General features: G+C 46.1%; 1 protein-coding gene across 1 annotated transcript; it reads right to left on the bottom strand.

Annotated features, from left to right (window-relative positions):
* Window positions 1–1,620: 1,620 nt before the first annotated feature.
* Window positions 1,621–22,951, bottom strand: TBL3 (transducin beta like 3). The gene is made up of 22 exons (XM_074965013.1): window positions 22,812–22,951; window positions 20,994–21,045; window positions 20,786–20,881; window positions 19,038–19,085; window positions 16,738–16,879; window positions 16,070–16,154; window positions 15,249–15,419; window positions 14,795–14,870; window positions 14,562–14,658; window positions 13,685–13,896; window positions 12,174–12,315; window positions 11,236–11,294; window positions 10,264–10,367; window positions 9,404–9,554; window positions 8,334–8,564; window positions 7,382–7,452; window positions 6,047–6,203; window positions 5,568–5,626; window positions 4,936–5,039; window positions 3,817–3,888; window positions 2,987–3,145; window positions 1,621–2,532 (listed from the first exon to the last, which is right to left on the bottom strand). Exons 1-22 carry the CDS (start codon window positions 22,856–22,858, stop codon window positions 2,444–2,446), a joined length of 2,424 nt encoding a protein of 807 aa, XP_074821114.1. The 5' UTR covers window positions 22,859–22,951; the 3' UTR covers window positions 1,621–2,443.
* Between the last annotated feature and the right edge of the window lie 1,567 nt (window positions 22,952–24,518).

A 24,518-nucleotide genomic window follows, 5' to 3' on the forward strand; every position in this document is an offset into this window, starting at 1 on the left:
CAGGCCGTTGATTTCAGGGAGGGAGGGAGGAAGAAAATGAATACAAAACAAATCTGGTCTATTTCTTGTTTTGATCCACTTCATCTATCTTTATACATCTTGCTGGGAGCAGACTGTGCAGTACGACCGCTAGCCATCGTCATCACCTGGGTGCTCGGCAGAAGACGGTGCAGTATGACTGCTGGCCATTGTCTTCTGCTGGCTGCACTGCTGGTAGGACTGAATTGCCATGAGACTAAACTTAAAAGGGAAATGACCTGACTGAGTCACTCCCATGTTTGTCCAGGTGCCCCGACCTCATTGAGGTCGGTTAAAAGAGCACCCTGGACTACGTCGACGACGGCTACCAGTCACACTGCACTGTCTGCTGCCAAAAGGCAATAAACTGTTGCTGTGTAGCAATGCAGTACCACGTCTGCCAGCAGCCAGGAGACATACAGTGACGGTTCGCTGAGTGGGCTCCGTGCTTGCCGTGGCATGGCGTCTGCACAGATAACTCAAGAAAAAAGGCCCTTGCTTTCACGGAGGGAGGGAGGGAAGGGGGGCCTGACTATATGTACCCAGAATCACCCGCGACAATGTTTTAGCCCCATCAGGCACTGGGATTTCTACCCAGAATTCAAATGGGTGGCAGAGACTGCAGGAACTGTGGGACAGCTACAGACAGTGCAATGCTCCGGAAGTTGATGGTTGCCTCAGTACTGTGGACACACTCCGCCGACTACATGCACTTAGAGCATTTGTGTGGGGGGACACACAATTGACTGTATAAAAACGCTTTCTACAAAACCGACTTCTATAAATTTGACCTAATTTCGTAGTGTAGACAAGACCTTAGACAGGACAGTCACAGAAGAGGGAGAGTTTTAACGCAAGAGTTCCCATTTGATTTCTGCCATATCTATCCCATTTGCGCTGCATATCCAGACTGCATGCAGCACTTTGACCCCAAAGTTCTCAAAACACTTGAAACAGGCTGGTTGAATGTCATTATCCCCATTTTACAGACTGAGGAAACAGAGGCCCAAAGAGGCTAAGTGTCAGAGCTGGGGAGAGAACTCAGGCCTCTTGAGTTGGCCTTAATATATAATGAAAAATCATTGATAACTTTCTGCTGGAATTTGGCAGTAATCAGCAGACTTCCCCCCCAATCAGGTTTCTGTAGAGAGGATTTTCAAACCTATTCAGACCCTGAAATGAGTGCTTGAAAACACATTCACACAAAAGAGTTCTTGGCACAGTAAAACTGATCAGCACAATGACATGGAGTGAGTTAGAGAGCAGGGGATTCAGATAATTTCCCACTGATTTTCTACGTAGCCTTGGGTGAGTCACCTTCACCTCTGACCATCAGTTTAGCAGCTTGTCAAGCTGTCACACTGCCCTACTTTGGATGGTACAAGGCTTAATTAACAGTCTCTAAAGCACATCTCTATCCTCCGACGGAAGGTACTGAGTGCACAGTATTAGCAGAGAACGTTGTATTTAAAATGGTAATCAATACTGGCACCAAAGTTTATCGAGCTCAGAATGAAGACAAAACATTTGTTGGTACTGAAGCAATTGCTGAAGTGCTGGAAATAGCAAACCTAGGTGAAGTTTGCATTCAGTAAGATCCCACTCCTTTTTATCCTGGTATTCTGCTGTTAATGTCCATGCAACAAAGATAAAACAAACACACCGATGTGCAAATTTTGTTTCGGGTGCCAGAGTGCACAGCGGTGCAGATGTGCCGGGCTGCTATTGCACAGATGTAGATTAGCAAGCAGCTCAGTAACAATTGAGATTTAGGACTTTACCCTTTTCCTGTGTGCTCCTATGACTCTCCAAACAGCATCAGTAACGCACATCTACTGAATCCATCCCACGAAACATTGCTTGCATTTCTCTGTCTTTTTCTCAAGTAGAATGGAAAGCTGGTAATGCCCACCCCCTCCATGCTCCAGGTTACCCTAAAGAAAGGGCTGTGTACACCAACACCCAACCTACACAGCCAGAAGTGAGCTGAAGTCTTAGCAAGCTCACCACAAGCGAGGGATATTTCACTGGAGGTCAATACAGAGGAGAAGGAGCAGAGATACAGGCTGGTGCAGAGACAGAAATCGGGGGGTTGGGATGGTCTCCCAGAGTGCAGTGCTAAAAATAAGAGGACCTTTGCTCTAGAACAGACACAGCAGGAGTCCAACTCGGGCAGGCAGCCTCTCCCCTCCTTATCTACGGCACTGAGGAGACAGCAAGTCGAGACTGGACTCGCTCATTTATAAAATCGAACTTGAAATATTTATTATAAAAATACTCAAACTGCAACGTGGGCTGGGAGAGCCAACTAATGTTAGCATCCGGCACTTCAGTCAGTGTGCGTGCCCTTGGCTCGCCAGTCATTCCCCTCAGTATACTGCAAGCAGCGTATAAATGGTCCCAGACTCATGTCCTCTTCCCACTTTCACACATCTGCTAGTCTCATATTTTGCCACATGAAATCGATGAACATGGAGGCTTGTACTAAGCGGCCTAGTCTCTGGAAATGGCGCTCTGCAAAGAGGAAAGAAAAGTTATTGCTAAACAGAAAGGGTTAAGTACAAGGAAAATCAGGGAGAATTCTCTTCTCTGCCCTGACTGAGGCTAAGGGGGGAAGGAGAGGCTGCTGAGTGTGTATCATCTTCACAGACTTTGAAAAATTATGTTTCAGTGCTGGTAATAAGACGCCAGGAAGCAATAACGCATTCCGCAGAGCACGGGAATGAAGATGGAAGGGCTGATGGCCCAACACAGCTGGCAATACTGCAGTGTGCTGTTGTCTACCAGCTCTGTGTCCAAGGCACAGCTCAGACACCTGGCTCTAGGGCACGGCTGCGATCAGGCGCCATGTGCTGGCGATGCTGGTGCTGGGGGAGTTGCCACGGGAGCACCTCTGGATGGGTGAGCCACGGAGACAACCGTGCCACTGTTTTAATGGAGCCGAGATGCGGTCTCTTTTGTCACTCACCGGTGTAAGGCAGAAGGGATTCCACAGCAGTTTTAATCCCCTCATACTGCAGGAGACACTCCGGCGCTTCATGCTTTAGGAGGATTTCAAGGACAGCCTGAGCCTCGTGGCAGTTTCGAGAGTTTGTGTTCCAGGTCACCAAAAACTTCAACACTGACTCTACAGAGAAAAGCCAGTAATTCAGAAGTGTGCAGTTCACACACACCAGCTCAAGGGTAACATCACCCCACAAGAGATGCCAGTTCAGGAGGGATCTGTTCTTTTCATACCCTGCTGACCTGGCATGACCGAGTGACAAGCTTGGGGGCCAATAGTAACTGTATATCAAGTCCCTCACTGGATTGACTGTGACACAGGTTGACTGAGAACAACTAATCAGTAACATATGGAAGTGGCCTTGTGAACAGAGACGGTGACAGGGATGCAAGTCTCCGGGTTCTAAATTCCTAGCTCTACTCCTGACCCAACTTGGGCAAGTTACTTATTCTCCTATGTGCTGCCATTTCCCCATCTGTAAAATAGGGCTAACAGAACATAGCTGCCTCCTAGGGGCGTTGTGATGCTTTGACACACCTAGATGGAAAATGCTACCAATGTGCAAAGGATCATTGCTTGGCTGCGGTCTGTGGCCACAGACCAGCCTGTAGCAGGCTCAGGCCTACGTCACCACTGGCACCCTTACTGATAGCAGCAGCTGCGCTTGGTGAGGGTGGGAGGTCAGTGATGAAGAGTGAAGATAAGGAAGATTCTAGTCTTTCTAGTTTCAGTACAGAAAACAGGCTTCTAATCTAAAATACTCTTTTAGTCACATGAACAATAGCTCAACCAACCTTTCTGATCCTTCCGCAGTCTAAGGATGTTCTTTTCTAAGTTCTCTTTCCCGTTGGTTTCCTTAAGGATAACTAAAGGGGAAAGTGAAGAGACAGGAAATAATAAGATTAATTTCTAGAAAATAAAAAGATTAAAAATAAGAAGCCAAGCTTTGGAAGCAGGAAGTCTCCAACAATTTGGGATATTTAATGAGTGTGCAACACTATATCCTAAGGTGTGCTGTTGTGAAAACAGGTGTGCGCCTAGGAACTTACCTACACACAAAATAAGATTATGAAGGTTGCAAATTCAAACACTCCAAAGTTAGGAAATACCAGTATTGCCCGTGAAACCTTAATTCTGGCCCCTCGTGCGGATGCATTATGATACAGTCTTTAATTACATGATCACATGGTTAAGGCAATTGAATGCTGCTCTAGAAAACTGGATGCTATCTCTGCCTCTGCCCCAGATCTCCTGTGTTCTTTTAACCATTTTTTGCGTACGCTCAGAGAACGTTTAGGATACTGTACTATGTCAGTACCCTGGATCAGCCCAATTCCTCATCACCAATGAAAAAACATGAAAGCTAGGCCTAGTTTCTCTGCCAAACTCTAAACCTGAATTTGATCTCCAGGAAAACCAAATCAGCCACCTGACCCTCAGCGCTGTGAAGAGCTGCTTGTAGAGTAACTGCCATGAGCTAGGTGCTCATTTAAAATGCAGACAAATACTGCAAAGTAACAATTAAGCTCAATAAAGATTCTGGTTTCAGGCTGTTGGCTTTAGGGATGAAAGCTGCCCTGTCTGCTAATTCAAGGCCCACTGCTCCTGGACAATCAGTCACTGTGCATGATGCTTACAGGAGCCATTGAGGTCTGTACAGTGCTGTGTTTAACATCGGTCATGCTCTGACCTTTCCTGAGATGTGCTTGTGCTGTGAGATCAGAGGAAACACTTGCTGCTGGGCACAATGCAGTGGGGCATTGGTGATTTCAAATCAGAAAATAGAGGTGACAAGAAAAGGGGAAAATAGAAGTGGGAGGCTCCTGGACTCTGGGTTTCTGTCTCCTTTACCTGACAGAAGGGGATGATTTGGAAGACACCAGAAAAAACCTTGACTGACAGTGGATACCTACCCTTGATCACTGTCAGCACCGTGTGTGGCCGATCCAAAGAGATTGCCAGCCCTAAAGCTTTCAGGTATTTTTTCTCATGGAGCAGGTTGGAAAGCTCTTGATCTCTGTAATGCAATGAGGAAGAAGAGGTTGTCAGATGTTCATTTGCTTGAGAGAACAAAATGTTATACAAAATGCAGCAAATTCAATGGTAACAATGCGTAGAGATTTAACGCCAAGAAGTTAATAAAAGTAGGCTTCCCAGTGAAAACCTCAGTGCCATCATTGTATCGATAATTATCCCGGCATTATGTTAAAAGGTTTCCTGAGGTATTCTGTGCTGGCTGACACAGGAGAAAATGAATGATGAGTAAGTTTCAATGGTCTGACTTGGCTTATCTCAGCAGTACAGAACCCTGAAGTTCACTGACTTCCAAGTTAATAGTTATTATATAAAGACTTTATGGGAAGCCAAGATAACCTACAGCAGCAGATGAAGAGACTAAGAGAGATTATGGGGCAGACAACCAGATAAACAACGGCTTTGCTTTATGAAGAAGAAGAAATGGGAAGGCTTTAAGTGCAGTTTCATGGGGATGGCACATGATAAGAGAGACAATATACTATCCCTAGTATTGCTCAGGGTTACTCACTTCATAATCTGCTCCTCTTGCTTAGCTTGCTCCTCTTCCAGCTCAATTTCAGTGACATCCTTTAACAGATCACAACACAGCCGCTGTCAGTCTTGCTTAAACAGAGTTTGATTTCCTCTTTATCCTCTTTAGCAAGATCTTTATGTGGGGTGTCAAATGCTGAATCCAGCTGCTCCCCAAATTATTTACAGCACCATGGACTCGGCCCCTTCCAAGCCATCGCTGGTGCTCCCATTATGCCTCTCGTTGCTTGCAGGCTGCTCAGGGCCATTTCCTGTCCCTGCTTTTAGAGAGAAGTGGCCAGTGCTGATCTGGAGCCTCGGCCGAAATCAGTATCTGCCTATTCCCATTTTACAGATGGGGAGGATGAGGAAAGCAGAACTCAGGCAGCCTGGCTCCCAGTCCTGGATTCTGACCACTAGACCACACTCCCTCAATTCTTTTCTTAAAGCAAATTGAAGGAGGACAATGTACGATACCTTCCACAGGATGACACAGGAATCGCTGGATGCTGTCACGACCAGGTCATCCTGTTTGTTACAGTGGAGACCCCACACTTTATCTTCGTGAGCGTCTAACGTTTTCACACACTCGTTTGTTTTAATTGTCCAAAGTTTCAAGAGCCCATCGGAACCGCTTTTGGAAAGGAGAAAGAGAAACCAAGCGTAAACCCCTGGACTTAAATCGGCACTGGACAGTCCTATTCTTGCTCTACTGCATCCTGTCAGAAGTGAGGGCTTGGTAAAAATGACACTCTCAAACCATCAAGGGACCGTGTCAGGTTAAAAATCATTTCAAACTAAACCAAATGATGCTATGAACATCCCCTTAGGGTATTCTTTCTATCCTGGCTATTCACATAGCCCCGACTGATCATGGCAGTATCTGAGGCACTCAGAATCCGAATGTATGTACCCTCCCCCAGCACCCCTGGGAGGCAGGGCAGTGCTGTTATCCCCATTGTACAGACAGGGAACTGAGGCGCAGAGAGAGTAAGTGACTTGCCAGGGACAGGAAGTTGGTAGCAGATGTGGGAACTGAACCAGTGTCTCCCAAGACCCAGGCTAGCACTTTAGCCACTGAACCATTCTTCTTCTCTGAACTAAGAGTTTTAAACCCCAATTTACATCTTGCTGTGTATGTAGTTCATTGTTTTTTTCCATTTCTCTGCTTGGACAGTGCAAAGATCATTCATTCAGGTTTTATTTCTGTTTATAACCAGTAAAGGCAGAAAATCCTTTCCTTGAGGGTTCTGCATTCGTTTCCCTTTGGCTGATTAACCCTTCCTCTGCTGCTCATGCCAGCTACAATAGGTGAAATGCCCCTCCAGAGCTGCCCACATATTGGGTATATCTCATGTCCCAGATAGTTCAGCGGAGGTTATTGGAACACAGCAGCACGGGTGCTAGACTGGAGGACAAATAGGGGCGGAACTGGCACGTCAGGAAAGCTGAGCAGAAATCCAGCATTTTCTCATCAGCAAGGTGAGCTTACAATTCACTTCTGGGAAAGGGCTACAGTCAAGGCGGCTGGTGCTGACTCTTCTGGTTTAAGAATCCTCTTTGGTTTAAGAACCAAATCCCAATTGTCAGTGTAAGCAGGCCCAACTCCCACTGACTTCAATGGGAGTTTCACCTGCTTCCTCCAGAGCTGAATGTGGTTCCCTCTCTCGTCAGAATCCCACCTGCCAAGCACACCTCTCTCCTCGGGAAAGGGGATTATCAAATCAACAACTCAACCTCCTGCTCAAGCCTCTGTTTGCCAGTTCGCTGCACTGGCCTAGCTTCCCTTAGGCTCCCAGAGAAAGGTCATACCTACTAAGCAGCTGTGTCCCATGGCTCACGAAAACTATCTTCAGCACAGAGGCGTCATGACCTTCAAAAGTCTGGGGTGGAAAACAGTAAGTAAGTAACAGAATATTAGACAGCCAGGTCACAGGGCAAACCTTGCCTCACTGTTTGGGGCTAGGAGGCAGTTTGGAATGGCGCTCTTCTTTCACGAGAGCAAAATCTGTACCCAGATTCTAGATAAAGAAGTTCCAAGCAGGCAGACCATATCCCCGGAACCTGTGTTTTGCTGCAGGGTGGGAGAGATACGAGGGAAGAAAAGACGCATCCCAGTACTACTTTATAGATGCTTAGTGTAACTGCTTGAACATGCAATCCAAGCATAAATCCCACATGATGTGATCAGAGTGAGACATTTACATTAACTGGATCAGGCAGCTGCTGAAAAGTTGATTCACCTTCTTATTGTGTCAAGCAAACATTAAGATGGGAGATCACACCACTGGGGAAGAGCCACATGGGATCACAGCACTCGGACTGCTAAGTTATCTAAAAGTAGGAGCATGCAATAAGATGAGTGCAATGTAGTGTCATCCTCCTCCTTCTAATAATGAGACAGACTGACGGACTGGAGAGATGTTTCTCCATTGAAGACCAAGAGTCAAATTACTCTGTTCTATGCCCATTTCCTCCAAGGTCCTGGCTGTGTCACATCAATCCAGCCTGCACTGCTCCTGGGTTGGCCAGGGAAGGAAGCAGGTTACTCAAGAGTACTGCTAAGGGGCTTGCTGCCTGTGCAGGCCTCAGATCTTGACGGCCTGGAGAACAAACCCAGGCCTGAACAGCTTTTCCCTCATCATGGGAGTGATGTTACACTTCTGCGAGTCTGGCCAAGCTGTGTCTGTCTGGAGCAGCCCTGACGAATCTCTGCCACATTCAGTGTTTGTCTAGACGACCCAGGAGTATGAATTTTCATTACCTTCAGACAGCTGAAGTCATGAAGACCCCACAGCTTCACAGTGCCATCTGCTGAGGAGGTGGCCAAGACTTGATCCACAGGAGAAAACTGCACGCACCAGATCCCACGCGTGTGTCCTGAGAAGATGCCCATCAGAGAGCAATCAGGACAGGACCACAGCTTGGCCGTCCTGTCCTGTGAGCCAGTGGCAATCAGTTTGTCATTTGGAGAAACCGCCACACTATTTATATCCTAGAGAAAGTCACACAGAAGGAACAAAGCAGTGAAATTCTTTTGCCAGCACTAACCAAACACCTGGTGAGCCCAGGGCTGAGAACGGAGGAGTGAGAGAGGTACAAGTTCTGAGACCTCAAGATTCATTGTTCCTGGGACTTTACCTGTTTTACAGCTAACACACCTGAGAAGATCTATTCTGTTACAGCTCAACTAGAAACTAAACACAACATTTTCCCATGATGTGATCTCCCCAGCACATGAAATCTTTCCTTTTGTGCAGCTGTTCTATGCTTATATGTTGGTGCCCCCAAGCCAAGTCCCACTAACTCCATCAGTCTCAGACACACATCTGTTTCTTGTCCTGATCTGAGATTCCTAGAGGAGAACTAAAACATCTGAATGAAAGCCACAGACAAAAAGGGGAGAAAAATACATAGAATATCAGGTTTGAAAGGGACCTCAGGAGGTCATCTAGTCCAACACCCTGCTCAAAGCAGGCACAATCCCCAATTTTTGCCCCAGATCCCTAAATGGCCCCCTCAAGGATTGAACTCACAACCCTGGGTTTAGCAGGCCAATGCTCAAACCACTTTGGGAAATATTTTTTTGAGCGAAAGGAACAAATGGCTTCGGGGGGATTTCCCTAGCCTTCACCTTACAAATAAATCACTGATTTTCCTTGTCTGATGTCAGTGGAAGTTATTTCATCAGTCACGTTACTGCCTGGAATCCATAAACATATGTTTTACGAAGTACTGAACCTTGCGGCCAAAGCACTCAAAGCACAGAACACAAGAACTGCCTCGCTGAGCTTTCACAGAAAAAGAACCTTCTCAAGTCCGCTGAGATTTTACCTTGTCATGACCCCTCTCCGTCACGTGGGCATGAAGGATTTCAGGGCTGGAGACCAAGTCTGCTTTTGTTTTGGCAGTGAGGGACTCTGGGAGATTCCAGACTTTGATCGTACAGTCTTGGCTGGTGGTGACTACAAAGCTCTCTTTCATTCTGGAAGTGGGGGTGGGTGGGGGGGAAAATAGGAAAAGGAAAAATGTCAAATGCAATAAAGCAAAACAATTGCTTCACCTGCACAGAGAAAATGGCTTTTCTTTCTCTAGCGCCATCCTATGCACTCAGTTGGGATTTCAAACAGCTCAGTGTTTTAATGTTTTCCAAAGCTTCATTTTATTTCATTTAATTTCAACCCTTACAACAGTCCCCCGCAGTTCAGCTATTCGCCACATGCATCATTACTCCTCTGGGCCAAATCTCACTTACTGAATTGCACCTTTTGAATACAGAAATTGGACTGCAAAAAGACACAAATGTGAAGAAAGGAAACAAGTTTATAAACAAGCAAGATTCCCAGCAAGTTCTCTTATCTCAGTGTTTCTCCTCTGTCCCAAACCCTTCCCCCTCTAATTGACCGTAACATAATCCAGGAGCTAGACAGACCAAGGCTCCTGCAGCTTTTTGTTCTTCTAGACAAACTTGAGCAAGGTGGACAAAGAGGAGAAGAGCAAACATAAGAGCTGGGGTTGGTGAGGCAACAGGGTGGACCAAAAAAGCCTCTCTCCCAATCTTATCATGTTACAAGTCAACACCTTCACCCTGACTGGCCTGGGCCACTGCAGAGGCAGCAGCCTTAGTTTACACAGACTGTGGTTTCTTCATTGTGAACACAGACCACATGTAGGAAGAACGATGCCGCCGTTACCTTGAGCAAGAGAGCGCACCCACTCCATGGGCGTGACCCAATCCTTCGGCCATGCAGACCACCTCGCCGGCTTTACCCATCCGCCAAACCCGGAGGCTTCTGTCCTGAAACAGGAAAGGAGGAAAACAGTTATACTTTTCTGACAAGTGAACAGAGTAGTATTAATAGCCAGCGTGCTTGGTATTAAAAAAAAATAATAAAAAAAGATCTGTGTCTGCAGTCATTTCATCACCACCACCTCAGGGCACAGATAGACAACCGTAATGAGGGACTCCAGCTTACAGTCCAAGCAATATTCACAGAGCCATAGAAATGTAGGACTTAAGAGATTACTTAAATTCACTCTCCTGTGTTTAAAAATCTTTGAAGGGGATTCCACAACCTCCCTATTATCCTTTTCCAGTGCTCAGCTATTCTCAGAGTTAGAAAACTATCCTAATCCAACCTAAATCTCCGTTTCTGCCAACTAAACGAGACAAATTAAAGTTAATTTTAATGGTAAGCTAAAATTTACGTTAGTTACTTCATTTCTGAGCATGTTAAGACAGCTTGCCCCTTGCCTCCTTACCTCTGATCATCTATGCTACACACTGCTCCTAGCCACTTTTGCAGCAATGAATAGCTCTGAGCTCACATGCTGGAGAGAAACGCTTACTAACAGTAGCACAAATACTGAAGATCCCAGGAAGATCAAACAACTGGGATTTCCTGTTGGGACAGTATACTAAAACCAACCCATATTTTTCTAAGGACAATATTAAAAAAAATGATAGGAATAAGGAAATAGGATTTACAAAGAGCTTGGATATCTATGAAATGTCTATTTCAAAGGTGAGGTGGACAGAAGTTTCCATCAGTACAAAAGCCCTTTCCAAAAATCAAGGACAATGAGCAGAAAACTGCCCACAACAATAAAGATCACTGTAAGCAATGGGCCATCCTAAGCATCCAGGGAAGGAAATATTATATTACCTTAGCACAGCTAGAAAACATCAACCCCTTTCTGAAGACATCCAGGGCAAGAACTGTTTCTGAAAGGAAAGACGGCAGCAATTACTGTTAATTATTTGTAGCGCCTAGGAGCCCTAGTTGTGGGCCAGAACCCTATTGTCCTAGGCCTATTTCAAACAGAATAAAAAGATTAATTCTCAGCTCTTCAGAGCAGGGCCAAATATAAAACAAGAGATAACAGATAGAGGCAGACAGATGGGGCAGCGCAAGGAAACAATGGGAATACTGGTCAGCATACTCAGCAGTGGTCTCAGCACCACTGGGCTAACCACTGCCACGTTGCTGTGATGGCTATGAAAAAAAAGGGGAGTTTTAAGAAGGGTTTTGAAGGATAATGAGTTTTGTGGATGGTTACAGGGAGCACCTCCCACGCATGAGGGGCAGCAACAAAATATTGTATTTAGACAACAGAAATGCATGAAATAATGCAGAGTCCACCACCCAGTAGGGGTGAGGGGAAGCTCTGTGGGACTTAAAAACACACCTACACTGTGGGCTCTGCTGTTTGCTAGTAAGTACTTGGCTAAGTTTGAGGACCTGTTGTGATTTGATTAGACGCTTGCAGTCACAAAGTGCACTACCACTCAGAGTCGGTCTTCGCTCCCACACCCCCTATCTAGAATTTAAGGAGATTTCAGTGCTGGCGAAAGATGCTAAACCAACAGCCCTGGAGAATAAAGGCTTCTTTTTATGCAAAACAGGGACAGCATGAAGAGCAGCGGGAGCTTCCACACACACCGCCTGCAGAGCAGATGCCTCCACCCTGCTCTGGAGAACTAGAGGGCACTGCAGCCTTCACACAGATGAGTCTTGGGAGGAGAGAAGCCTGAGCCAGGGGTGACCCACCCAGTTCCTCCCTGCCCGTTGCAGGGCTGACAAGTCTCTAGGTCCCAGCATACCTGTGTGGCCATACAGGATCTGGCAGTGCGACGTTGCCAGCTCAAACACTTTCAGCTGAGGGCTGTTGGTGGCCACCACAATGTGAGAGTCAGCAGGGCCAAGGAACCGCACATCCAGAACCTCCTCGTTGTAACCTGCAAACTGAGGGCAACGAAACAAGAGACAGCTTGACAGACAAGGAACGAGCTGGCGAGAGAAGACCCAAATGACAGCTACGGTGGCTGGTAGCACTGCATTCTGTGCATTCCTGGGGGTTTTTCATCTGATGCCATGCTTAAAAACAATCTGACACAGCACAGCCTCCATTTAAATACACAGACATTTAAGGATGTGGCGCATTCCTCAATGGCCTGTCCCTCACTGCCCTTTCATCTCTGTTTCATTTCTTTAAGAAGAAATCCCTGCAAAGAACAACTTATAACTCCTGATGCCAGGTCTTTGGTTCATAGTGCATGGGCCCCAAATCAGTACAATGCAAAGCTCTCCCAAAGAAACCTTATCAATGAACCTGTGCTCTGCGCATTGGAAATAGATCTGAGTACCAAGGAGAAAAGGGTAAGAACATAAGAACGGCCACACTGGGTCAGACCAAAGATTCATCTAGCCCAGTATCCTGTCTTCCGACAGTGGCCAGTGCTGGGTGCCTCAGAGGGAATGAATAGAACAGGTAATCATCAAGTGATCCATCCCCTCGCCCATTCTCAGCTTCTGGCAAACAGAGGCTAGGGACACCATCCCTGCCCATCCTGCCTAATAGCCATTGGTTGACCTATACTCCATGAACGTATCTAGTTCTTTTTTGAACCCTGTTATAGTCTTGGCCTTCACAACATCCTCTGGCAAGGAGTTCCACAGGTTGACTGTGCGTTGTGTGAAAAAATACCTCCTTTTGTTTGTTTTAAATCTGCTGCCTATTAATTTCATTTGGTGTCCCTTAGTTCTTGCGTTAGGAGAAGGAGTAAATAACATTTCCTTATTTACTTTCTCTATACCAGTCATGATTTTACAGACCTCTATCATATCTCCCCTTAGTCATCTCTTTTCCAAGCTGAAAAGTCCCAGTATTATTAATCTCTCCTCATACGGAAGCTGTTCCATACCCCTAATCATTTTTGTTGCCCTTTTCTGAACCTTTTCCAATTCCAATATATCTTTTTTGAGATGGGGTGACTGCATCTGAACGCAGTATTCAAGATGTGGGCGTAGCATGGATTTATATAGAGGCAATATGATATATTCTGTCTTATTATCTATCCCTTTCTTATTCCCAACATTCTGTTCGCTTTTTTGACTGCCGCTGCACATTGAGTGGATGTTTTCCCGAGAACTATCCACAATGACTTCAAGATCTCTTTCTTGAGTGGTAACAGCTTATTTAGACCCCATCGTTTTATATGTAGCAACAGCTGGGGAAGATGGAACCATTAGACAAAATGTTGTCATTGAACATGGAGTTGTCCCAAGGCACGGTGGGGGAAGAGAAGAGGCACTGAGGTTTGGTACATGGTACCTGCTTCCTGAGCTGAAGTGTCTGGGCATCGTAGAAGATGATATTATGCTCTGCAGTCACAGTTGCAATCTCATTTTTCCCCGGCACCAGCATGCACTGTATCAGACTGTGTGCGCTGCCCTCTTCTTTCTCCTTGGCGTCCACACGTTGGTACGGCACGGGCTGGGTGTATATGCAGGCAGCTGTGGCGGCATCCCAGATGTGCAGGACCCCTAATGCATGGGATGTACACTGCCTGTAAGTGGCATTACAATACCTGCACAGTATACTCAGAAAAGTATTCCGAGATGTGTCCGTTCAAACTCCAGCCTTGTCTACAGGAGACAGCTGTGCTGGTTTAAGTAACGGTGTGATTTTTAAACTGATTTAGTTCCGTGAAAGGCTGCCTGGACACTCTGATTTTGGTCTAAGCCAGACTTATCTCAAGTTAGCTAAAATTGATTAGGAACAGGTTTAAGATAAACCAAAATAAGCCACTCAAACTGAAGTGTCCACAGAGGGGTTTGCACTGGTTTAAAACTCAATTTCATTTAAACCAGTGCAATTTTCTCATGTAAACATGATGCCTAAAACAGAAGGTGTTTTCTAAATTAAATCTAGACTATGAAATCTGAGCAGGCGTTCATCCCCCACTCATCACCGTGGTATCTGGGACTGTAAAAGCTTAGCAGATACGGGGAGGGAGACAAAGTGCTGCCTTAAATATCCCAAGAGTGCCAGAACAGGTTCACTGAACTGGACCTGGCTTTCAACAGATACAAGACAATGGGAAGAATGCCGAGCCCTGACAATGGCTGGCCACAGAGTGTAATTTACTCCTTCTTACACCCCGGAGTCTGGCAGCGACAAGACAAGAAATTCCAAAGGGCTCACTCACCTTTGCTGCCAGCTGTGAGAAAGTGAAGCCCTCGTTTCTTCACACCCAAGTGTGAGAAATCTCCATCCTCAGGTAACAATACTGCAGCCTCCACACTCTGCGAGAGACATTGACAAACAATGAGGTGCAGTAAAAAGTAAGTCTAATTTAACAGCCTGAGTAACCACTTGGAATCATGAGCAGGTCCCTTTTCTCCTGACTAGAAGTCAAATACCACTAGGAAGTAATCTCACCTCATATATAGGGACAGTCCTCTTGGCTTCTCTTGTTTTCAAGTCCCATACCATACAGATTTTATCACGACCAGAGCTGCAACAAAGGTTGTAAAGAAAAATTCACTATCAGCACCTTCCAGCCAAGACTGTCAAAGCAAAGTCAGATGTGGAGCTATGGCTAGTCAACCCCTCTCTAGGTCAGGTGTGGGATGAACAAAGCCACACACAACCCTGTGAGGCAGTTCAGTATTAACTCCAATTTACATATGGGGACACTGAGGCACAGAGCATGATTAGGTGAAACCCAGACCCTCAACCTCTCTCTCTCGGAGCCCCACCTGAGCCTCAATGTGCTGTACTGTCATCCCTTCCTTCCCTCGATAGCAAACCCCACGGGCAGCAAGAGAATGCCATATGTTTCTTAGGGAGCGGGAATCTAAATGGAGATCTGATAAGCTCATAACAAGTCTACCTGATGAGTGTGTCCTTATCTGCAGCAAAAGCCAGAGAGGTGACAGCACTGTAGTGGCCGTCGAGAGAGGCGATACACTTGCTGGATTTCAGGTCCCAGATCTGGATTTTATAGTCCATTGAGGAGGAGAAGAGCTGCAAGCGGGAGATATCGGGATGGAACTCGACTATGCTAGCGAGGGAGGGAGAGAGAGATTAACACAGTGCAGGCACAAAGCAACTAGCATCGTCTCTGATACGGCAATAACATAAATGTCTAGCACCTATAACAGACCATTCACATTAGCTAAACTGGGGTTAAATTACTGCCCTCCTTTGTGGAATCTCGTTTATCCACAGTCTGCCCACTGGGAAAATTTACCATAGGTCTTTGCCCTCAGAAATGCTCTAAAGAGTCCATAAATTGTCAATTGTGGGTGTCTCAACTTGAGTTCACAGAATTCCTTAACCATATCATCTCCCTCCCTATCTTTTCCTGCCAAAGCAACAGCCAGTTGTAGCCCTGGTCCCTCCGTTAGCAGATCAAAAATCAGAAACTGAAAACAGTTTTGGGCCCGCTCAGTACAAGTCATTTGCATTCCCCTTACCCAGAATGCTCTTCTTACTCAGTCATCTCAGGATAATACTAATGACCAGACGGGGATGGGGCCAAAAGGATTGGCAGTGATTGCAATTGTACAGCAAGATCTGCTAACAGAATTGGGGTCACAAACCCAGATCCCCAAGCTGCTGCTCCTTATTTCAGACAGAACACCTGGGTGGAAAACTGTCTCTGCTAGTTTCCCTAATGGAAAAGGGAGGCTAAGAAGATTTTCTCCTTACTGTATAACCCCCGAAGATCCTTTCAGGTTATGCGTGCAGTACTGTTTGACTACATCCCAGATCTTAATGGTACTGTCACAGCCACCTACAAGAAGAAAGGACATGAAGGAATTAACAACAGAAATGGGTAAAACAGCAGGGCTGGGACACTAGCAGTTGTATCAGTTTCACAGGTTACAAAAGCAGAAGAGGCAAAATGAGAGAGAGAGAGAGAGAGAACAGTTAGTCAAAACAGCCACCAGGGAGGTTGCACGGATTATAGCACTTTGCATTTTCAGAGGGCTTTGTAAGTATTAACTCACTGGTCCTCACAATAGACAGGTACTGTTACTGTCCTTCCTCAGAGATGGGGACCCTGAGACACAGAAAAGTTAAAAGGACTTGCCCAACCCTGCCGCACCCACTCCCCGTCCCACGAGCGAGTTTCAGAGCTTTCCAGATCTGTGCTCAGACCACTAGACAAGCTTCTCTCTAGGTGCATGTGACAATTTGTAGAATTTTCAATTAATAATATATTTTTACATAAAAACAACCTTCTTATTGCAATAACAGGAAAGCCTTGAGAGGCTCCCATTCAAACACTGTCACTGTCTAACATCACAGAACTTAAGGCCATTTCATCACAAAAACAGACTCCCACATCATGCGACACTGAAGTCAGACCGTACCTGTGGCCAGCAAAGTGGAAGTGGGGTCAAAGACCATGGCAGCCACTGGTGCTGTGTGCATTGCTTTCCATGTACGTCTACACTTGTTCTCTCGCCATTCCCACTGCTTTAACAGCAACGCCCGGCTTCCCGTCACAAGAATCTAACAGAAACACACAGCAGGAAAAAGATAAAAATACAGAGATTAAGTTAGCCAGTACATTCACATTCTGCGTTATGTTCACAGCGCAATTTAGAAAACCTAGAGACAGACAACAGCTAGGAAATTTCAGTTACCAAAAGAAGCTAATTCTGAAACTAATTTATTTACCAGCATTTTCTTTTTTTTTTTTTTTTATAGCAAAAGCCTGGAAGCCTTATAAATAACATAAAAATGTAAGTACATCACAATGCACCAGACAGAAACGCAATGCTGTAGTGCAACAAACAGATACAATTCCCACCCCCCATATATACATATTAAGTAAGTTTAGAAGCAACTGCTAGTCTTTCAGAAGCAGGCACTGCAGATAAATAACAAACAGCTAATAAAGGCCTGTTGTAATAATTGGGCCTACAAATTTACTGTAATTGTGAGATGTGAATAAGTTCATAAAATGTCACAATAACCTAGAACAATAAATGGTGATGGGGAAAAGATGGAAAAGGGATACAGAACCAATTAGGACAAACAGAAAGGCCTATTCATATAACTCAATGACTGTGTTAAAATTATGCCTGATAAACTAGAGAAGGGTGGGACAAGAAATTGACAGATCAAAATTGGTGTGTCAGAAATTAGGCCAAATACAAGAATGAGGGAATGGGCTATTCCACCAATTGCTCCCTTTGGGGTCCTCAAAAGAAAAAACTTTTGGGGAAAATAAAAGTCAAGCTAACAACAGCTGCTGGCTGGGAGAGAGGCGAAACAGAAGACGCTAGCTACACCAGCATGGCTGCCGTTCCCACCATCTTCTGGGACCCTGGTATCCACCATGACACCGTTGGGCCTTTGTCATCCTGATCCTGAGAGATGTCCTGACCTGACCAGACCAGGCCAGGCCAGAGAGAAGGACCCAGATGACATCATCTCTGCTAGCTCTGGCTAAATCTTGTTGGGATCCCAGAGTTTTGGTTCTTGCTGTCACCTTCCTCCCCATTGTGTGTTCTTTTTCTTTCCCACCTTCCTTCTTTTTCTTACTTCTTTCTTTTTGTCTTCTGTCTAATAAGCATCTGGATTAGCCAGGCAAGACTATACATTTTGCAACATTGCCATAAGTTAAAAGCAATGCCCTAAACAGCCTGATGCTGGTACAAGTTTGCCAGGTCTTGGGAGTGGCCGATGAGACCATGTGCCATGCCTATGTTTCTCCAGCAGTGAGGCTGCAAGTGAAAGTCAACACCAGAGACAGAGGCTGCATTTTCTCTCTCTACTATTCTTTTCTCTTCCCTCTTGTGTTTGCCTTGTTTTGTCTTCTAGGGAACAAACAGCAACTACAATAGCTCCAGTCCATTTCAACTACCTTCTCTTTTCCCCAAAAAGGACAGTTGTTACCACCTTTAAAATGTGGAAGTTGTTAGAAAGAAAGCCTTAACATTTTACATGCTTTTGCGGTTTTTCTTTCTTTTCTGCATCTTTAGTAAAAGGTTAAAAAACAAACAAACAAACTAGCAGTGTTTGCCAGTGTACTAAGCAGACTGATGTCTCTGTTTACGAAACCCCAAACTTTGTTTAAAACTGTTCAGTGTTGGACAGTGACTGGGTCACATTAACATCTTTGGCTCTTTGGGTCATAATATTCCATCAAAATTAATACCATAGGCTCCAATCCTGCAAACGCTTAAGCACATGCATATTGGCAAGAATGGGTCTAGAGTTAGCTCATAGAGTAAATTAAAATAGCAGCCAGTACAATCTATGCACATGCACAAATTGAATATATTTGATTGTATCCCTTTCCCTCTATGTTTTTTGTCTTCTTAGATTATAAGATTTTTGAGACAGGGACCATTTCCCTATATGTGTTTTCTCGGAGCTTGTCACAATAAAGCTTCAATCCAGATTGTGACCTCTGGGCACTATTGTAACATAATTATTAAATAATAATTCCCTTTAATTTATACAGGATACAAGTTTGTTGGAAGTAGCAATTCAGACTGCACAAAATGTATTAGAAAATCCTGTCAGAAATGAAAGATGGGAGAGTCCAAACAGACCCCACTTGGACCATTGCCCTTTGCGAGCGTTGCTGACATCATTATTTATGAGACCTATTAAAGTGGAATGGAAAATAAGGAACCAAGTGTAACTTGTCACATACCTCATCATCAGGGCTAAGAACAAATGATGTAATGTCCTCTTGATCATCCTATAAATGGAAGAAAGAGGCAGTTAAATCATCTGTGCAATATTTTTAAATGCCATGTTGCCCTATTCTCTTTACAGGTTTTACATTGCCTACACATGCTACATCGCTTCTTGCGCTCACTGAGTGTGCGCTTCATCACAGAATCTCCTGCCGAGGAAACTGCAGAATACCCATGAACAAGTAAGACTAACAGGCCTGGGTACATTGTACCGGGCTAAGGAATCCTGGTTCCCACAATGCTACACTTCTTTCCCAGACTGAGCAGTTCCAACCTGCTGAGGTGGGGCACAGGGACAGAAACAGGGTGAAGTGTGTGAGTGAGATTCCCAGGGAGCTGCTTCTAGCTTTCATTTAGCTCATGTCACTGTCAAGTGCAGACTCTTCATTTCAGTGGCAACCCAAAGGTGAATCATTTCCAGAGAGACTGTTCACAGGCAAGTTTCTTACTCTGATCAGAAGGCTCCCATGCTGACTATATTGCTTCAGCCCACCAGGATGCATGTCCACAAGTACATCTCACTACTGGAGTTTGAGACTAAATCCAGTTTCCCATGATAAATAACAAGTACATAAGAACCACCATGCTGGGTCAGACCAATGGTGCGTGGCCAGTGCCAGCGCATCAAAGGGAATGAACAGAACAGGACAGTTTTGAGTGATCTATCCCGTCGTCCAGTCCCACCTTCTGCCAGTTGGAGGTTTAAGGACACCTGGAGCATGTGGTTGCATCCTTGACCATCTTGGCTAATAGCCATTGAGGGAACTATCCTCCATGAGCTGATCTAATTCTTTTTGAACTCAGTTATACTTTTGGCCTTCACTGCATCCCCTGACAACGAGTTCCACAGGTTGACTGTGCGTTCCATGAAGAAGTACTCTCTTTTGTTTGTTTTAAACCTGCTGGCCTATTAATTTCACCCAGTAACCCCTGGTTCTTGTGTTATGTGCAGGAGTAAATAACACTTCCTTATTCACTTCATACAGTCGTGATTTTATGGACCTCTATCATATCCCACCCTTAGTCGTCTCTTTTCTAAGCTGAACAGTCCCAGTCTTTTTCATCTCTCCTCATATGGAAGCTGTTCCATCCCCATGATCATTTTTGTTGTCCTTCTCTGCACCTTTTCCAATTCTAATATATCTTTTTTGAGATGGAGAGACCGGAACTGCACGCAGTATTCAAGGTGTACCGGGGATTTATATAGTGGACCATGACTGCACAGATCCCACTTGGATGGGTAGGAAAGTGGTCCATTCAAGAAGAAAAACTTGTGTGTAGTACAAAAGTGCTGGGAAAAAAAAAACATTTCTTTTCATTCCATGTGCAGACAGTTCTTGTTCATGGAAACTCAGAACTGCTTCTTTGCACCACTGAAAAAGGCCCTCTTTTATACTGAGACATGAAACTGTATTAGTCACTTCCTAGCAAGAACTAAACTTTGAAAATGTTGTCAAATCTCATTGTGGCCAGGGACATAGCAAATAAATAATGTATCTGTCTGGATTTAGATACATTTCTCATTCTTCAATACTCAAACTTTCTTCTCAATGCCTTTAGATGAATGCCCCAGTAATAAAGGTAGAACACCTTTTAAAAGTCATTTGAAAATACTGAATTAAATACATCAAACATTAAATACATTAAATAGACAAAAGTTAATCTAGAAAACTTAAGTTAGTTTGACTTTGCATCATCTCACCTGTTCGATGCTATGAACAAGTGCTCCTGTTGCAATGTCCATTATATTTAGTTTCGTCCCACAGGGGCAAAATATGTGTTTTCCATCTCGGCTGATCTAGGAAAAAAAACAAAAAGGTCTATGGCACCAAAAAGAGAGTTGATATATGTATCATTGTTTACTTTCCTCCCCCAAGATTTCAGTAAAAGAATTTGGGGTTTAGCATTACCTGAACTTTCCCTCCTTTGTAGAAAGGCTCAATTTTCCTAGACACAGCATAGCTGAAAGGATAAAAAGAAACAGAAACAGAGGAACAGTTAAAATAGACTGATTTGTTTACACCATTTTCATTAAAAGCACTTTGAAGTGATTATTCATATGCAGGAACACTATATATACACGTCTTACCAGAATTAAACCTGCTAGAAAAACTGTAGCTAAATAAATATCAGAAAATAAAAAAAGACCAACATGTGCTATGTATAGAAAGAAATGGATTATCTGAGTCATGTACCAGCAACATAAATTACAGTAAAATACTTCTATGTAACTGCTCAAGTCTATTCCTGTAACATCTTTTCCTTTATGAATTCCTGCTTCAAGTTTGTGAAGACAAGAGAGTCCAACAACAAACTATTCTGGATTTCCCAGAACTCTTTTATTGTTTCATACAGGGACTAGTGAAAGTTGTCAGTTTCTAATAGAGCTGCGTTATTCCACTAAAAGCGTCAGAGGCTGACATAGCAAACATGCGCCACTGAGACAGCATTGTAACCACCAGTGATTCAATGTGCTTCATGTTACGTTTAGGTGATCTGGAACAAAAACTCTGATTCTAACGTAGCAGAATCAGAACGTTGTACTGCTGTAAAACAGTAGCCTGTGCACAAAATCTGCTCCCTAGCAGTGAAGATAATAAGCACTGTTAAAAACCTGTAGAATGTAACAGAGGATAAGATCCTGGCAAAAGTGGGTTTGACAAATCCGACAGTTCTCTACAGTACAGAATCATTCTGTATTAAATCTACCCAGCTTTCTCTTACGGAGATGAGACCAATATGCCAGAGGTAGAACCCTCACTCCCAACGTGTTCCGTGGGTGTTACTAAATAACAACTACTAAGAGGCGGCACTTTGGAAGGAAGGGAGAAGAGCCATGAGACAGTTGTGGGTCACAGCCTGGTGAGGGGAAAGCAACTGGTATCTGACAAACTCGATATTACGTCTGTGTGACAGAATCCCAGGCTTGTCCCACCTGCACAACAGCACAGAGACTGCCACTGGCCTGGCACCCTCCCAGCTGCCTTCCTGGCAGACACCCCTGTGCCACAGCACCCCTTCCCGCCATAGCAACACCAGGGCTCCCACCACGGCACCCCCACAGTGATGGCACGAACGTGCCCCTCCCCATTGGCGGCAGCACAGACGGAGAATGGCTCCCCATGCCACCCCCAAAAGGCTTTTGGATCTCTGAGACACAAGGGACCCCACGGGCCCTTTTTGCTCCCTGGGACCCCCGCCTTCCTCCCCGGGGCTCTCAGCTCCCGTCCAGGCTCCTTTGCTCCCCGGGGATCTCAGCTCCCCCTCCCCTGCCGGCACCTTTTCTCCCTGGGGCTCTCAGCCACCCCCCTTCCTCCCTGGGGATCTCAGCTCCCCTCCCCCACCAGCCCCTTTTCTCCCTGGGGCTCTCAGTCACCCCTCCTTCCTCCCTGGGGCTCTCAGCTCCCCCCCCTCCGCCGGCCCCTTTTCTCCCTGGGGCTCTCAGCCACCCCCCCCTTCCTCCCTGGGGATCTCAGCCCCCCCAGCCCCTTTTCTCCCTGGGGCTCTCAGTCACCCCCCCTTCCTCCCTGGGGATCTCAGCCCCCCCGGCCCCTTTGCTCCCTGGGGATGTCAGCCCCCCCCGGCCCCTTTGCTCCCTGGGGATCTCAGTCACCCCCCCTTCCTCCCTGGGGATCTCAGCCCCCCCGGCCCCTTTGCTTCCTGGGGCTCCTCCCTCCCCCCTGGCGGCCCCTTTGCTCCCTGGGGCTCTCGCCGTCCCCTCCGCTCACTTGGATTTGAAGCGCACGGGGGCGCTGCCGGGACGGGTGGCCGCCATGCTCCCGCCGGGCCCGTCGGCAGCTCGGACTCTCGCCTCCCCGCCCCCGCCGCCCGCAGGGAGCACGCGTGGTTCCGGCGCTCTCAGGTTGCCAAGGGCGAAAGCATCACTTCCGGCGCTCACTTGTGACGTCACCCATTCACCCCCCCCGGGGAGCCAGATGAACTGCGGGCTGGGCGCTCGGCCCCCCCCGCCCATGTTGAGTGCGGGCAGATCGCCCCGCGGCCTGAGACTGGGGACCGGCGGGTTTCGGGGGGGGGAGGGCGGGAGCCTTCGCCCGGCCCGGCCGTGCAGCCTCCTCTGGGGGGAGCGAGGCTGCCCGCAGCAGCGCCCCAGCCCAGTGTAGGGCAGGAGGGAGAAGGGGGAAATCCGGCTCCAGTTCAGCACGGGCTCCCAGGAGGCCGCAGATGCCAGATGGGGCCCCTGCAGGAGCGTTCCCCGCTCCCAAAAAACCCGACTGCATTGTCCCCCCCCCCAAACCCACACACATGGGTTCAAGTGTCCACATTCATAGACTACCAGGGTTGGAAGGGACCTCAGGAGGTCAGCTAGTCCAACCCCCTGCTCAAAGCAGGGCCAATCCCCAATTTTTGCCCCAGATCCCTATATGGCCCCCTCAAGGATTGAACTCACAACCCTAGGTTTAGCAGGCCAATGCTCAAACCACTGAGCTATCCGCTCCCTACCCCCCCCCCCCCCAAACAGTTGTGTGAAGGTAACATGAAATCAGGGCCCCCTTGTACTGACTGGGGCCTTAAGCCATTACTTCAGCTGCTTACAGCTAGTGCCACTACTGGATACAATTAACTTAGGCTTGAATAGAGACTGGGAGTGGATGGGTCATTACACAAAGTAAAACTATTTCCCCATGTTTATTCCCCCCTCCCACTGTTCCTCAGACGTTCTTGTCAACTGCTGGAAATGGCCCACCTTGACTGTCACTACAAAAGGTTCCGCCCCCACCCCACTGGTAATAGCTCACCTTAAGTGATCACTCTCATTACAGCATGTATGTTAACACCCATTGTTTCATGTTCTCTATGTATATAAATCTCCCCACTGTATTTTCCACTGAATGCATCCGCTGAAGTGAGCTGTAGCTCACGAAAGCTTATGCTCAAATAAATTTGTTCGGCTCTAAGGTGCCACAAGTCCTCCTTTTCTTAGTAGTATGTGTGTCTGGAAAAACTATAGTTACCTAAACTGGGATTTGGCCAGTACACCAGGTTTTACCCCCTACGCTAGAAAGATAGGCTGGGGCTAAGCCAACTGCTTCGGCTATACTTTACTCTCTCTCTCTCTTTTTTTTTTTTTTTTTTATTGTTTTTAAAGTATCACTGCCTCTTGTAGCCTATAAAAAAAGCAAGTTTTAACCAGCTTTTTCACCCAGCCCAGACTTTCAGACAAGGGGGGTGGGAAGCTGGCACTGACAGCGATCACTCTTACATCCTTTATCCTGCAGATGGTCTGGCCTAGTAGCAGACTATACCCTACGTTTGGCCTTAATGTTCACAACAGCCCTTCTGGTTATAAGCAAGTGAGGTGGAGAAAGGCAGACATTTTCAAATTAGAGTAACTGCATGTGCCGTTGTATTCCACATGCAAAACGCATTTTATACGCTCAAGACTGGGCAAGCATGCAAAAGGTGCAGGCACACGT

Source organism: Natator depressus, chromosome 10 (genome assembly GCF_965152275.1).
Source record: "Natator depressus isolate rNatDep1 chromosome 10, rNatDep2.hap1, whole genome shotgun sequence".
Classification (NCBI taxonomy): domain Eukaryota; kingdom Metazoa; phylum Chordata; order Testudines; family Cheloniidae; genus Natator; species Natator depressus.

Excerpts from the sequence above, each read along its gene's own strand:
- TBL3 (XM_074965013.1), bottom strand. The coding sequence starts at position 22,858 with ATGGCGGCCACCCGTCCCGGCAGCGCCCCCGTGCGCTTCAAATCCAA. Across the intron at positions 20,882-20,993 it reads ACAAAGGAGGGAAAGTTCAG|ATCAGCCGAGATGGAAAACA; the intron begins GTAATGCTAAAC and ends TTTTTTTCCTAG. Across the intron at positions 10,368-11,235 it reads TGTTTTCTAGCTGTGCTAAG|GACAGAAGCCTCCGGGTTTG; the intron begins GTAATATAATAT and ends TTCCTGTTTCAG.